A 15,994-nucleotide genomic window follows, 5' to 3' on the forward strand; every position below is an offset into this window, starting at 1 on the left:
CTCTTAGCTTGTTTATCACCGTCGCTCGTGAAATTCTATTGAACATTTTCCAGTTGTGAGTGATGCGGTCACCAAAGTACTGTTCCTAATTTTTTTTTACTATTTATTCTCGATTATATACATTTTGTAGATTCAAGATCCGCAATAAAGTAATTTGACCACCTGGGAAAGTTTTCTTCAAAATAATTCGACCCTCAAAGGGTTAAACGCAGTTGTAGATTTGTTTTGACTTGATGTTCCTAAAAGAAGAAAATGAACTCTTTCACTCTGAAAACCTTTATTTCATATAAGCGGACGCATCGTGAAGCCCTGTAGGTACGTTGTCTGGTGGGCTCTGCACAGCACCCAGCATTAGAGCAAAGCAGAACAGACAAACTGGCATCAGTTGTCCTCTACTCTAGTATGTAGTTCTAATTAGTCTTCTGCCCCTCCTTCCACCTTTTAAGGCAAAAGCCTTTAATGGCTCGTACTCGCGGCCATGATTCTGTTCATCCGTTACATCTGAAGTGAAAGTCCAGAGAAAAAAATCCTAAAATCTTGTGCATGGCGAGAATCGAACCACCAACCTTCCGTTCCATAGCCGAGCATGCTAACCAGTATGCTACGCTGACTTTCTGCCAACTCATATGCAGTTTCTCCTTGTCTGGCGTAAGGAAGGTGGAGAGCATTGCGGGCAAGGCTTTCGCCTCATCGCACTTTACAGCACCAAAGTGCCCCCTCGAAATTTCTATTTATTATATTTTCCCCCACAAGCTGGACAGCTGAGGCGCAGTCACGTTTTTGTTTTTGTTTTTTTTGGTTCCCTTGGGTTGTGCTAAATTTATTATTACTATTACTATTTCCATGAAAGGTATATGGGTGATGGCAGAATACAGGGCTATTTGGCATGCATGTGTGTGCTTACCTCCTCGTCTGTTAATCTGTACACTGTAGAGTTTGAGTTTGTGCTGCTGCCTGTCAGTGTCTGACAGTCTCCCTTTACTGTCCCTTGCAGGTGTGGTGACGCTGCTCAAGGACCACGAGGTGTGCAAGGAAGGCGAGGTGCTGAAGCCAGAACAAGCCAGCATACTGGTGAGCAGTCTTCATTCCGGTACAACTTCAGTGAAGAATTGGTTCTTGAGGAAAGGAAATGGCACAGTAACTGACTGTCTCGCGTATCTCAGTGGACAGGGGAACCCTGCCGTAAGGAAGGGATAAAGAAGGTAGGGGAGGTCTCCAGAATAATTTCGACCACCTGGGGATCTTTGACGTGCACTGACATCGCACAGCACACGGGCGCCTTGTGCGTGTGCTGTGCGATGTCAGTGCACGTCAAAGATAATACTTTAGGTTTTTTCTTGCGCCCTTCATTTGCCCTACACTGCGGAGACAAGGTAACCGCTGGTCCTTCAGGGTAACAGAGTGGATTCCAAGAAAAGGCAAGCGTAGCAGGGGGCGGCAGAAAGTTAGGTGGGCGGATGAGGTCAAGGAAGGTGCAGCTCTTGAAATTAAAATTTTTATTTTTGCAGATATCGCAATGAAATTGGGGGTGTGTATGTGTTTCTTCTCCCTGTCTTCAAAAATATGTTTAGTTTCAGTATACCTCAGTTAGTTTCCCTAGTATGCGAAATTAACTGAAGCCTAATTTCAGTAAATTGTTACGGGTCATTAAGGGACTTTCTTTCAGCATTATTTGGTTTCAAATGAATTGGAGTTGTAGCCAAAGTTCTGCCATCAGGAGCTATGCTAATAATACTGTTTTTGAGGCACATAATTGAATGAAAGTGATCAGTTATGTCCAGGCACCGTAATTACGAAGTACAGGTGGGTGACGTTGTCGTTCATAAAATTTGTAATGTTCGGCTCAGCCAAAAGCAGAGCTCCATGGTTTAGTTCACTCTGAATTCAACGGTATAAGATTAATTCAGATTACACCGTAAAAACTTAATAAAAACTTCTGCAAGGCTAGTCACATTGTCAAAACACATGAACCTGAGAAAATCGCATTTGAAGTGTGTGCGCCAGCCATTCGGAGGTTGTTGTAGGGGCCTCAAGGAACAGCTGAATGTGGGAATTCCGAAAATATTTCACAGCAGTGAGTGATACCAGGATGTGGGAACGGGACCCAGTTTTCAAACAAAACCCAAGATGGCAGTCATCAGGGACGCAGTCATGGGAAGCGACGGGCATGAAGTTCTGCCGCATTTCGCTCCAAAGTCACCATTTCCACTCTGCATTGATGTGAAATATATATATATATTTTTTTTAGTAAATGGAGATCGAATTAGGCCTCGAAGCTTTTCAGGTATTTACATGGTCTGTTTTGAAAGTAGTAGGACTGGTTTTTTCCTGGGCGAACGGGCGGAAGAGAGCTGGTCTGCGCGTGCAGGATCATTGAAGGGGGATATTGGGAATGCTGGGGAAAATCGGCAGTAGGCTCTCGGCCGCTGAAGAGAGGAGGTCGCTTGTACTGTGAACCCCTGTCGAAACGTCTCGTCACGCAGAATAGTCGAGCGTTTGCTCGATCAACGATACGCGATCAAATTTTGAGCGAATCTTAGTAAAACGGGCAAAGAGACTCACAACATGATTAAGGAGGCCTACGGTGACGCTTCCATGGGTAGATCAGGTGTTTTTTGAGTGGCACAAGCTGTTCCGAGAAGGTAAGGAAAGAGTGCAGGAAGACGACCGCTCCAGACGCCCTTCGACCAGCAAGACCAACGAAAATGTGTAGCGAGTGAAACATTTACTTAACAGTGATCGTAGAATGAGTATCAGAGATTTGCTGATGACTTCAGCATTCCTCAAACACAAGTTTTTGAGATCGTGACAGAAAACTTATCCATGAGGAAAGCATGCGCGAAGTTGGTGCCGGGAGTGTTGTCAGAGGAGGAAAAGGCCAACCGGTAGGACCTTCTTCATCATCTGAATGAGGACCCCGATTTTTTGCCCAGCACAAGGCGGCAACGCTGCCTCAGCCCCCCTACAGCCTCGACTTGGCCCCGCCAGACTTTTTTCTATTCCCAAGAATAAAATCGACGCTCGAGGGGAAACATCAGGGATTGGTAGAGGTGGTTCAACAGGCCGTGACAAGGGAGCTAAACAGCATTCCGGTCCAGGCGTTCCTGGAGGCGTACAAAAAATGTAAAACTCATTGGCAGCAGCGTGTAGGTGCGGAAGGGTGCTACCTTGAAAAATGGTAATCGTTTGTACTATTCTCTTGAATAAATTTTGTTTAAAAAAATCAGTCCTACTACTTTCAGAACAGACCATGTACTTTAGAGCGTATAGCCGCAGCTGGCACAGGACAGGGTTAAAGGGGGATGTGGGGATCAGATCGCAAAAATCACGAAAAAAGTTTATTTTTGAAAAGTTCACTTTTTGGCATCTCCAGCACTGTTTCTATGTTCTACTGAAATATTTCACCTAAAAATAAACTTTAAGCGCTCCAAATAAATATATTTGTTGGCATCTACACATAAACAGTGTGTGCTAGCTTAGAACTTTCAGGCTTGTTTTCTAGGAAGTTTGTTTTGAGCTTAATGCCTTGTTCGTGGAAAGCATAGCACAGCAATGGGTGCATGTATATTTACCCCGTTTGTTTTGTTGTGATCACTGAAGTGTGGTCTGCGTCAAGACAGTCTCAGGTTTATCATTTAGGCTCGCATGTTTTTATTACATGGTAATTAGAGCATGATACATTCTAAGCATAAAAGAAGGTGCATATTGTGTCCTTTATAAAAAAGAGCAGAGATATTTTTAAAAAATTAAGAGAGCCTTGATTTACACCACACTTCCTAGTAAATATTAAAAGCATTTACAGACCTGTAGCTTGTTTTTTTTGTCATGCTAGGCTTTCCACAAGCAAGCAACATTGGGACATCATATAAACAATGATAAAAGGGAACCTACTGAAGCTGTCATTGTGAAACTTTATATCTGATTGTTTGATGCTGTTTTAAGCCAGTGTGCCTAATTTAATCTCTCTAAGTCGAAAAATAGAAAAGTTGCCTACGATCTCCTCATCCCCCCTTAATAGGGGATATTCAAAATTCCGCAAGTGCGCTTTCCCGCATAACAATGTTGTCCCAAACAAGATGGCTGATCATGCGTTTCCAGCTGAAACAATGCAAGAAAGACTGTTTTTTTTTTTATTCTTCCAAAATACATCTCTTACATTCTTGCCACACCTTTAGCGCCTGTCCTGTAGCCCACGTAGTTACTTTATAGCGAAGTCGGCCATCTTGTTTGGGACAACATAGTTATGTGGGAAAGCGCACTTGCGGAATTTTGAATATCTCCTATTGGAGAGAGACATGGGAGAGGCATTTGCCCTGCAGTGGGCATAGTCAGGCTGATGATGATGATGATGGGATGCTCCTCTTGTGTGGCAGATATGCCTTTAATTGTCAATTTGGCTTTCACAGTTCTGCCTGCGTACACCAAAAGTTATGTTAGATTGAGTTTCACTCCCACTTGTCGGGCGATTCTTAACGCTCTCGTTACTGCGGGGAAAAAGCAGCTTGGAAGTGCTGTGCTGAAATTACTCAATGAGGCGTAAATTTAGACGTTTTGTTTCACTGCAGGATATTGAAATGTTGATCAAGAAATGCTCTCTTCAAGGATAATGTAAAAGCAGGATATTCATGCCATCTTATGAAAAAAAATTCCTTATTTAAAAAATTTCTGTGACCTACACAAAAACTTAGGAAAGGAAAGTCAATTTAAAGGTCTAAAATTAGGAGTGAAATAAGTCTCAGAATATACATTTGACAGCTTATTACTTCATAAGTAGTGAAAGGTTTCAAAATTCTTGGTTCAAAGCTGCTTGAGCACCAGAAAAAAGAAAAGGTAGTCCTCGTTACTGTTGCACCATTCTCTAAAGGTGTTCCTGGAGGATGCCGAAAGCACGTGCACATTTCTTGGGAGTTGTAAAAAATACTCATTTCTTGTTTAACTTTGCATTTTTCATTATGAGGCTCATGGTTTCGACGTTTGTCCACGATATAAGGCTTGTGCCAAGGCTTTTCATGATCCAGCAAAGGCTGACTGTTAAGTTGCTGGTGGAGCAACGATGGTGGATCAATATCTTTTAGGCAAAGCTGAGGCTTTTGCATCTGATCAAGGTTAGCACCTAAAGGGATGAATTTTCCTGACGGCGACGACACCGCAATTTTCCTGACGGCACCAGGTGGTTGAAATTTCCGGAGCCCTTCACTACGGCGTCCCTCGTAGCCTGAGTCGCTTTGGGACGTTAAAGGTGCACTGAAGAGGAATCTGAACTTGTCTTTTTGCCACGAAAACTCGATCTACACTTTCCGAGCTTTCTTAGAAACTGCGATTTATTGCCCTGTGTGGCCGATTTCCCCAATTAAATCAAATTAACGCCCGGCTCCCGCCTTTTTTTTTTTTAATTCTGCCTCGTACGGTGGGCCTCGGAGTCGACCAACGCGTGGAGTGCCTTTCAGCGAGTCCCGCGGCGGCTTGCCGCTCTATCATCGGCGGAGTAATACGTAGTAGTCCGTAGTAGCAAATAGTCCGCGCATATTTTTATTTCTTCTGGCTTATTTTGCGACTATATTATCTGCGAATGAAACTATTTATTCATGGAAACCTAGAAAACATAATAAAGCGAAAGCAAAGCCTCCACGGGACTGGGTGAAAGGCGCTCCACGCGTTGGTCGACTCCGCCCATCGTACGAGGCAGAATTTTAAAAAAAAAGGCGAGAGCCGGACATTAATTCGTTTTAATTGGGGAAATTGGCCACACAGGGCAATAAGTCACTGTTTCTAAGAATGCTAGGAACGTGTGGATTGAGTTCCCGCGGCAAAAAGACATGTTCAGAATCCTCTTCAGTGCACCTTTAAACCCCATAAACCAAACCAAACCAGACTGGTGCTCTCATCTGGCAGCACACAACATTCACTGTAACTGCGTGTCTAACTCTGACAACACATCAGTTTTGTACAGGTGCCTGGTTCAGTTCACTGGGGAAGGTCAGATGGCGGGTACTGGTTCTCCCCTGCAACGGTCTCGGCTGATAACATTGTGTTTCTAGACGCAACATGGGCAACACGGTGGGAAAAAAAAAAAAAAACGGGTCTGGACACATCCCTGCAGTGGGCTAATAAGTGTATCACAGATTACACCGCTACTTTTTAATGGAGAGGAATATATGCCAAATAGAAAGCACAGGCTCCTACGGGCATTGCATATCTGCAGCAGTTGCAGTGTGTGTGTTTGTCAAATTCTTTCTTCTATGAATATTTCATTGCTGTACACGGAATAGCTGTGCTATTACTGCTTGACCTATCCCATGCTTTCACAGATAAAATGTTCTGTGCTTTGTGTACAGACAGCTGCCTCATATGCGGCTACAAGCAGCAACACTGTCCAAGAATCGTTTTCCTGCCAGTGTGCACTTAAGTGTCACAACACTGCCAAGTCAAAGTTGGAAGCTTAGTGGGGAGTGGCTCGTCGAGGCATGTGAGCTTGAGACTTGAGTTCTTAAGGCTCATGCCCTTACTGCATGGATTTGACATTTGCGTCAAATGACTTGAGATTCAATATGGCATTTGCACCCAGCTGTTTGCAATGTATAGTGCAGTAGTGCGTAGAAAAAAAATTGGCCTCTGAGATACCTGGATAAGCTAAATTTGACTTAGATGTGCTAGCATGTTTGCCTTGGTTTAGCTTTTTGTAAGCTTGAAAATTCAAGTTGCACCCGAATGTTCTTGCAGTCGTTCCTCTTACGATGAGCCGCCTGAGCTGCTCGTTGCGATGCAAGTCGTCATTGCCTCTGTTTGATGGTCTCTGAAGTCACTCCTACTCACCTCTCTACTGTCCCCTCCTCTGGCTACTTCTTCATTCGCCTCTTCTTTCTCGCTCTTTTTTTGTGTTTCTCGCTCTTCATCGGTTTCCGCATCCTGTTTATCAAGCTTACGCTATCTTCACACTATGCTTCAGCTTGCCACCTCGCTGCATCCACTGGATTGGTTGACTCTTGTTGGCACTCTCTTCTTTTGCGTTGCTGTTAAAACCCTTTGAGGGTCGAATTATTTTGAAGAAAACTTTCCCAGGTGGTCAAATTACTTTATTGCGGATCTTGAATCTACAAAATGTATATAATCAAGAATAAATAGTAAAAAAAAAATTAGAAACAGTACTTTGGTGACAGCATCACTCACAACTGGAAAATGTTCAATAGGATAGAATAGCAACGGTGATAAGCAAGCTAAGAGCAGCACCAATAAAGATAGAAATCAACTTTCGCCGCCTCTGCAAAACAGTGCCCACAAAGAGAAAACACGTTTCGCGCAACTCCGTTGCGATCCTGTGGCGGAATCGAAACCGCGTAGGCGCGTTGCCACAGAGGGCGAGAATACCTCGCGAGCAACGGTGATAAGCAAGCTAAGAGCAGCGGCAATAAAGATAGAAATCAACTTCGGCAGGCCCTGCAAAATAGTGCTGACAAAAAGAAAACTCAAATTTCGCGCGACTCCGTTGCGATCACGCGGCGAAACCAAGACTACAAAAGGGGTGTTGCCGCAGTCTGTGCCGCCGCGCTAAAGCTAGACATAACTTCTGCTTATCTCCGTAAGAAGGCAGCACAAAATTCAAGCACTTCTTGTAAGTCCTAAGAGGTGGCAGCACCCCCCAGTGAGCACGCATTGTTCTTTTGGCGCAAAATTTCAAACGGAAGATCGAAACCGTACCCGTACGGCAAAGACCTTGCGGGACAGAAAACCGCCGCCGTACATATACGGCAAAAACCTTCAAAGGGTTAAGCCCGCTGTGCACATCATTTGGCTTCGAAATCTGTCGGAAGGACCGGCTTCATCCATGGTTTACTGTTTGCTGCACTGCATGTTCCGATGATCTCACCCTTCGCCTCATCTATCCGGCATGTGCACACTACGGGGCATTTCTCGTTCCTCGTCTTCACACCCTCTCTCCACTTGGTTGCAGATGGTGCAGTGCTCATCCGAGCTTATCCTAGTTGCTCAAGCTTCACCTGGACATAACGGCTTGTTCACTAGTGACTCATCTAGTGCTAGTTCACTAAAAGACAAAACACAGAAGCAGAGGGCAGGACAGACAAGAGTGCACTGGCAGCTGAGGAAAAATTTGAAAAGTACCTCTGCTCAGAAAGCATGCACGTGTCCACAATTTATTAACAAAATGGAACACTTGAGCTGTATTCATGATATAAAAGAAAAAGGAAAGATGCAAGAGCGTCGAACGGGCTGATAACAATATTCTGACTCGTGGAATGGTGGAAACATAGACCCACCCGGAAAGCCTACATAATTCCTAGGAACCTGCATTGTTTGTACAGCAGTGTAACTAACGCCAAACTTGTGCACAAGTCATTACCTGCCGCAATTTCAACGATTCCCAGTCACTATTTGTAGTAACAATCAGCTTTGAAATTCACTCCTCATATTCCGGTAGTGCTTCTGTCTTTCACCTGTAGAACTGTAGTTGAACCTTTGAAGCATGTTACTTGAGTCGACAAAGAGTGCTGTTGTCACGCAGAGAAGCCTGCTGCCGCTCACCAAATCTGATAGTGAATGGGGTCTACAAGTCCTCACCATAAAGGAACCCACTTGATGAAACAAGTTTTCTTTCACCATTTGAGCGTTTTCTCCTGGCAACCTTCAAGTAAATAACGGACAATACGAGGTGGATTTTGCTAGCATCATATCTTTTGCTTCTTAGTATGCCACAAGGCAGGGTCATAATCTGACAATCACCTCTTTTTCTAGAAATAATAACACCCTTAAAAACTCATTTTTTTCCCGGTACGGTTACCGACTGGATAATGCTGGATAAGCATCAGAGCCACCCGCAAAACTTATTTCAATGTCATTTGTAGGTTTCCATTTGGTATTTTTTTCTTGTCTTTCTCTGCCTGCAATTTTTTTTGCCTTGATGTGTTTCAGTGCGGCTGTTGCTTTTTTCTCTCTCTCTTTATTCAGTGATGTTGAAACTTTTTGTATTTTCTTTCATTTTTACTGTATCAACCTGCTAAAATCTCTCCATTGGATTGCAGTAGGAATAATGAAGAAAAGCCTTGAAATCTTTTTTGTTCTGCTAATTATGTTTTTAAGATACAGCAATTCTTTTTTTTTTGCTATGAGATGCCTGACTGTGGCTGTTAGAAAGTGAGCGGTTTCACCATCACTGACTCCGCTATGCCGCAGAAACCATCTTTTGCTCTAAAAAAAATGTATACATTTGTGCCACATTAATACAACCCCTGTTTATGGGGAAGACTCAAATTATGGACCATTCTTCTGAGGACCAAGCTTTTTCGATGTACTTATGCCTCGTTGATATGTAAACTCGCTATCCAGACAGTAGACAGGGTGAAAAGGCAAAGAACCCATTGTAGCCCATGCATTTTTGCCCCATTAATATAGGCAGCGATGAAAACAAAATCTCAAGGGCCTGTACTAGATGTTGCACCGCTTGCATTCAGAATACAGAACACCAGCAAAAGGCAGTACGAAAGTGGAAATGCCTGAATTATGATGTTTTTATGGCGAAACCCTTTAGTGCCTCATGCTGTCGTTAGCAGCCGTGTCGACAGATGTGTCCACGTTTCAGTTACGTGCCTTATATGGGCATATTCTAATCATTACTTAATCGATACTCAATCAATGGCATTCGAATGATATCAGAATGCGATTTAAGGTATTCTATGATAATTAATGACTAATTGAGTAATAATAGCTAGGCAGTTAGCCTAATTAACCTTTCTAGTCAGACCAGACAAAAAAATTCAGGGGGCACTTTGACTGTTTGGTTTGGTTTATGGGGTTTAACGTCCCAAAGCGACTGAGGCTATGAGAGACGCCGTAGTGAAGGGCTCCGGAAATTTCGACCACCTGGGGTTCTTTAACGTGCACTGACATCGCACAGTACACGGGCCTCCAGAATTTCTCCTCCAAAGAAATTCTAGCCGCCGCGGCCGGGATCGAACCCGCGTCTTTCGGGTCAGCAGCCGAGCACCATAGCCACTGAGCCACCGCGGCGGCTCTTTGACTGTCTAAAGTGCGTAGAGGCGAAAGCGTTTTCCGCACCACTTTCGCTGCTTCTGTGGCACTGGTGGCGTCACATGCGATTGAGTACTAATTACTAAGTGACGACAAATCACTAATTTTTGGTTAATTACTGATTTGTGTCTGAATACTAATTAACTGCTAATTAATGACGCTTAAGCTTCGCCTTTAAAAGTGGAACGCGACAGCGTGTTGTAGCGCTGCCAGGGAGTCCATGGAATGCCACCACCCGTTCCGCGCGATGCCTTGCCCTTTGAACGCTTTGAACGCAGTGATTCTCTGTCATCTCGGTGGACACCTGAACCGCACCATAGAGGAAGGGAGTGGAAGAAGAAAGACAAAGATGGCCCGTAATGAAGAGAATGAAAATTGTATTTGAGGAAAGGAAATTACGCAGTAACTGTCTCACACATCTCGGTGGAGTCCACACGTCAAAATTCAGGGGGCACTTTTTTTGCCTAAAGTGCGGTCACTGATGTGTGGTTAAGATGCTAAGCTTTGCCTCTAAGAGTGGAACGCGACAGCGTCTTGCAACGCTTCCACGAGTCCATAGAACGCCATTGCCCATTCGGTTCTATGCCTCACTCGTCGATAAATTGGTTTTTGAGGAAAGGAAATGTATCTGTCTCTCATATCTCGGTAGACACCTAAACCTCGCCGGAAGGGAAGGGAGGAGGATGGGAGTGAACGAAGACACCGTATTCACTAGACGCACCTTTGTTCTTCCGAAACCATCGAGCTAGCATGGCGGGGTGGATAGCATGCTCGTATCACACTCCGAAGACCGGGGCTCGATTCCCGAGCTCGACCAATTTTTTACTCGGTTTTATTTATCTATATGGCCTGACTAGAAAAGTTAATCAGGCTAATTGAGTAATTAAGCAATTAACTAAGCTCAGTCCCACTTGGAGCATCACTATACGATCCCTTCAATTGGTTGCCTGGGTACTAGCCAAAGTATACAATTGGCCCCGTTTGAAATTCGCGCACTGTGACGTCACGACCGTTTCGACCAACTGAAAAGCGTGACATTTCTGTCGACAACTGCTGCTTACAACGATGAGACATTAAAGGCTTTCGCCTTAATAACAAGAGTAGAAAATTGGTCGAGTTGGGGAAGCGAACCAGGGTCTTCAGAGTGCGAGACGAGCACTCTAACCAATCGCGCCATGCCTGCTCGATGGTTTGGAATGAACAAAGGCACCTGTAGTGAATACGGCGTTTACATTCACTCCTGTCTCCCTCCCTTCCCGTCACAGCGAGGTTCAGGTGTCCACCGAGATATGCCAGACAGATACATTTCTTTACCTCAAAAACCAATTTACCGACAAGCAGGGCGTAGAGCCGAACGGGCGATGGCGTTCTGTGGACTGACTTCCTGGCAGCGTTGCAAGATGCTGTCGCGTTCCACTCTTATAGGTGAAGCTTAACATCTTAACCACACATCAGTGACACAAGCAGAAACACCGCTCTTAAGGCTTTTTCCTCACCTTGCTGAACTTAGCTTTGCTGAACTTTGGTTCAGCAAAGTGCCCCCCTGAATTTTTTGTGTACTTTTATGCTTTGCGGTGCTGAGCTGCCCAGTCAACGTACCTCACCTTTTTCCATATTGCATGAATTATTTTGAATAAATTCTCTCTGCAACCTGTCAACCTGTGCTGTGTCAAACGCCATATTTGACAGCTGTCACTTCACTGCGTATATTTATATACCGGCGGCCCGTGGGACGTGAACAATCGTAGTAGGAGATATTTATGATGATGATGAACATGAGACACCATCACTTGTCTCATAGAGCAGATTAGCCGCTGCGGCGGTGCAGTGTTTATGGTGCTCAGCTGCTGACATGAAAGACGCAGGTTCCGTCACTACCACGGCTGCCAAATTTGGATGGAGGTGAAATTCTAGAGGCCCGTGTACTGTGCAACGTCAGTGCACGTCAAAGAACCCCAGGTGGTCGAAATTATCTGGAGCTCTATACTACAGCGTCCCTCGCAGCCCGAGTCACTTTGGGATCTTAAATCCCATAAACCTGCCATAAACCTGAGCTTAAACTTCGTAGACCAGAAGGCGCTTCAAACGATATTTTAGAGAGATTTGCAGTCATGATAACGCATTGGTAATTCCCAGATTTTGTCTAGTTTCCACTCTACTGCCTATCAGTATGTGCAGAAGCAGACATTAATGCCAAAGCTTTTTTTCTGAAGAACTATTTTTTGTTTTTCTTCATGATTCTTTAGTACAGACAACTTGCTTATGGACACATGTCCAGGAACTAAAGTGTACATATTAAATGAGACATGACTGTCATCATCATCAGCCTGACTACGTCCACTGCAGTGCAAAGGCCTCTCCCACGTCTTTCCAATTAACCCTGTCCTGTGCCAGCTGCGGCCACTGTATCCCCGCAAACTTCTTAATCTCATCCGCCCACCTAACTTTCTGCCGCCCCCTGCTACGCTTGCCTTCTCTTGGAGTCCACTCCGTTACCCTTAAGGGCCAGCGGTTGTCCTTCCTTCGCATTGCATGCCCTGCCCAAGCCCATTTCTTCCTCTTGACTTCGGCTAGGATGTTGTAAACCCAAGTTTGTTCCCTCACCCACTCCACCTGCTTCGAATCTCTTAATGTTACACCTATCATTTTTCTTTCCATAGCTCGCTGTGGTGGTGTCGGGATATGAGCTTAAGCGCAGATTGACCTGTGAGAAAAAAGCGGAACAGAGTGCTATGGGCATGGAATTTATTTTTACTATGTGTGGCCCACCAGTGTTAGGGGCGTCCGCACCAGTCCACTCTTGCCTGGTGTCGCTGTGAGAGTTGGCGCTTTGTCATTCATAGGGACAAGAGACATGTTGCTGTGGCCTGTCCAAGGCACTGGAGTGCTGCTTCATCAAAGACCTTACAGGCGGCACATTTTATTTTCTTTCGCCCACTGCCTACCATGGATTTATTTCAGCATTTCAGCTTAGAGCACTTTCTAGAACATGTTTAGGGAACCGTTTATTAACAGTGTTTTGAAAACAAGGTACAAAAAAAGGAATAAAAAGATGTTGCTAGCCGCGACATCTGCCATGGAAGCACACGAGCTGCTACTAACGTAAATGAAAGGGACTGGGAGGGGGTAAGAAAGAGGGGAGCGACAGGAAGAAAGGACAGGGTAGGGGCATGTGCAACACTGTACACAAAAGATATATAGCGACGCCTGCACATGTATGTCCGATATTTCTCTGCCTTGCAACAGCACTGTTTCCAATCCAGCAAACAACATGTGCTGCCACCTGCAGACTTGACATTTTCATGACTAATACCCCTGTCAAGCGGGCAAGTTAAGTGCACTTACGGAGAGTGTACTTCGCTGTAAGTACACTTTGTCGCATCTAAACAACGCAAGTGGAGTGTCACTCGCGGAAGAGTGCACTCCGCTAGGAGTGCGTTCATGGACCACACTTTGCTGGCCGAGTGTGTAGCCTCGACGCCAGCGGTTCCAATGGTACAAAATTTATAGTGCATAAAAAGTACTTACAACTTTATTTTACATGCTATAACACTGTTTTCAGAAAAAAGTTTGTTGGTTATAGCTACAAGCGAAGCAACAAAACAAGTAAACGTGATCAGATGCAACATCGCTGCCCGCCGCCATCTTGTTTGTTGTCAAAATTCTGGAGTCTTGGCTGGACTTGGCTTTTCTTCTATTTTCACTTTTTTTTCATCTTTAAAAATTGTTGAACCTCGTTTTATTTGCGCTATCACGTTAAGGAAACAAATATTATGCGTCATTTTTTCTTTTCCATCGTCCTGTTCAGAAATTCCGCTCATTTTCTGACGCCATTTTTTTTTACTATGAGTGCACTTTTTTGCTTTCCCGTTTAGCACTGCGTAGCCCTAAGTGTCACTCGGGATGCCGAAGCGCACTCCCCGTAAGTGCACTTAACTTGCCCGCTTGATAGGGGTATAAGCGTTGGCTGGTAGGACCGCAAGCCTTGAGTTAAGTCTGCAGGAAGTGGTACTGTCAGCGTGAAACGACTTGTGGTTGAAGTGATAGCACCAAAGCAAGATTTTAATTGAGATTTTAATTTTTGCTTTGATGGCATGAAGGTCACTGCATGGCAATTTGTGTGGTAATTTCTTTTTGTGAAATATTTTATCAAGCTTGGAGCGGTTTTATCTCTCGTCTGGTTTTGCCCTTTTTCTTGAAACCCTTGCAGAAGCTGCTGGGAATCAAGATGGCCACCTTCAAGATCACCATGGAGTTCCTGTGGAATGCAGACGGCAGCTGTGAGGTGCTCTGCGAGAGTACGAACGAGTTCGGCAAGAAGAACAGGTCCCTGCGCGGCAAAAAGCGGCAGAAGCTTGGGCGCGATGACAACGGCGACGACGATGGCAGCGAGGAAGACGAGGATTTAGACAGTGCTGGCGAAGAGAGTGACGACAGCAATGGCTCCCTGGACACAGAGGATGTGGCCAAGCACAGACCAAAGAAAGTCGCAGTGCGATCAAGGAGAGCGAAATAAATTAAGGTCTTTTTTGCCTTTGTTGTTGCTGTGCTACTGTGGCTAGGTTGCAGTTATCGTAACTGCTTTGTGTTCCCATGAAACGGAGATACAGTGCAATAAAGTCAATGAAATTCATAACAGTCAAGCAATAACGGCCCTTTTTGCAGTAGCGCATCCAGGTCGCCGAAGCTCCCTTTGTGAAAGTTCTTTTACATCTGTTTGTGCACCTCGATTTGGCTGCACTTTCAGATTTACACGCCTGACAAATCAAGTGTTCGTTGCATGGCATGCATGGCTATGAAATTTGTTTATTCCGAAAGTGGTAAAGAATTTGACACCGTCCTTTCCATTGCGTTGTGCAAAATGGCACAGGCCGGTCGACCGTCACTGATTCAACGGCACTTTCAAGAGGCAACAAACTTTGAATTCGAGAGGCTATTCAGCTTCCGCTCCTTTGATAGTTCATACGCGTGATTCAGGCTATTGCCGTTCTATCAAGAAGTGACTCCAGTTGTCCTCCAATTACAGAAGAAGAGTTGCCTATATTCTATACTCAACAACTCGTGTTCGCTTTCGGTGGACGGTGACGGTGGATTGACTCTCAGAGACTGGTTGGCGAAGGGCTGACGCAGCGAGTCATCACCGTTGCGATCACAATCTGCCTCTTATGGAAACACTCCATCCTGGACAGAAAGATGAAAACCTATATGCAGTGCTTCTTGCCAGCCATTCCTCCCAAGAAAAAAAACAGGACCAGCGCTGTTTGTACCCGATCCTAGTTTCATTAAAAATGGGGGTACATGATTTTTTGGAAGAATCAGGTTGGTTATTCCGGGGACAGTGTTGTGGTCTCTTCAGCACAAGGCAACCTTTTTTTTTCCTTCAAGCTTGTTTGGTTACGCATGTCCACTTTCGCCAAAAATCTTTAGCACCTCATCGACCTGCTTATTGCAGTCATCATACATGTTGTACTGACACCCAAATTACATAACTGAGAAAGATGTTACTTAGTACAGGAGCCACTTTTTTTTTAGTGATTCATTCCCATTCAATAAAGGTGGACACAAGATAAAAAGGCCCCCACAGTGATCCTGCATTTTGAAATGAAATCACGTTCATCATCGCATGCGAGGAACCTCTCAACACGGTTGCTGGGTGGAGACGAAAATGTTTATTGCAGTAGGGGGAGAGAGAAAGCACTGTGCTGTGGGAGTGCAGACGGTCTCCGTATGGCGCCCAGTCAGAGGCAATGAGGCCGGCTTGTACGCCGGCCATGTTGCTCGCTGCGGAATGGAACATCGGGCTTTCGCTGAAAAAAAAATACGTCTAGGCTTCTTTAGCATTCTTAACAGACGAGATTCATTTGCCCCAGTAACTAGAAAATGGTAGCAGCATGAAGCAGCAGCAGATCTCATTCAGCGGTAACCGCTACTTCCGGTACCAAATTGCTCATTA

At 44.8% G+C, this 15,994-nt stretch overlaps 1 protein-coding gene across 1 annotated transcript in view; it reads left to right on the forward strand.

The window, feature by feature from the left end:
- Positions 1–14,574, forward strand: part of RpLP0-like (ribosomal protein LP0-like) — a 72,721-nt gene extending 58,147 nt beyond the window's left edge. The window contains exons 6-7 of the mRNA XM_089557902.1: positions 995–1,071; positions 14,252–14,574. Of these exons, the coding sequence (XP_089414028.1) occupies positions 995–1,071; positions 14,252–14,557 (383 nt within the window). The 3' untranslated portion in view covers positions 14,558–14,574. The remainder of the gene's footprint in view (positions 1–994; positions 1,072–14,251) is intronic.
- The last annotated feature ends 1,420 nt before the right edge of the window (positions 14,575–15,994 follow it).

Source organism: Amblyomma mixtum, chromosome 1 (assembly GCF_055824585.1).
Source record: "Amblyomma mixtum isolate Tamu chromosome 1, ASM5582458v1, whole genome shotgun sequence".
Classification (NCBI taxonomy): domain Eukaryota; kingdom Metazoa; phylum Arthropoda; class Arachnida; order Ixodida; family Ixodidae; genus Amblyomma; species Amblyomma mixtum.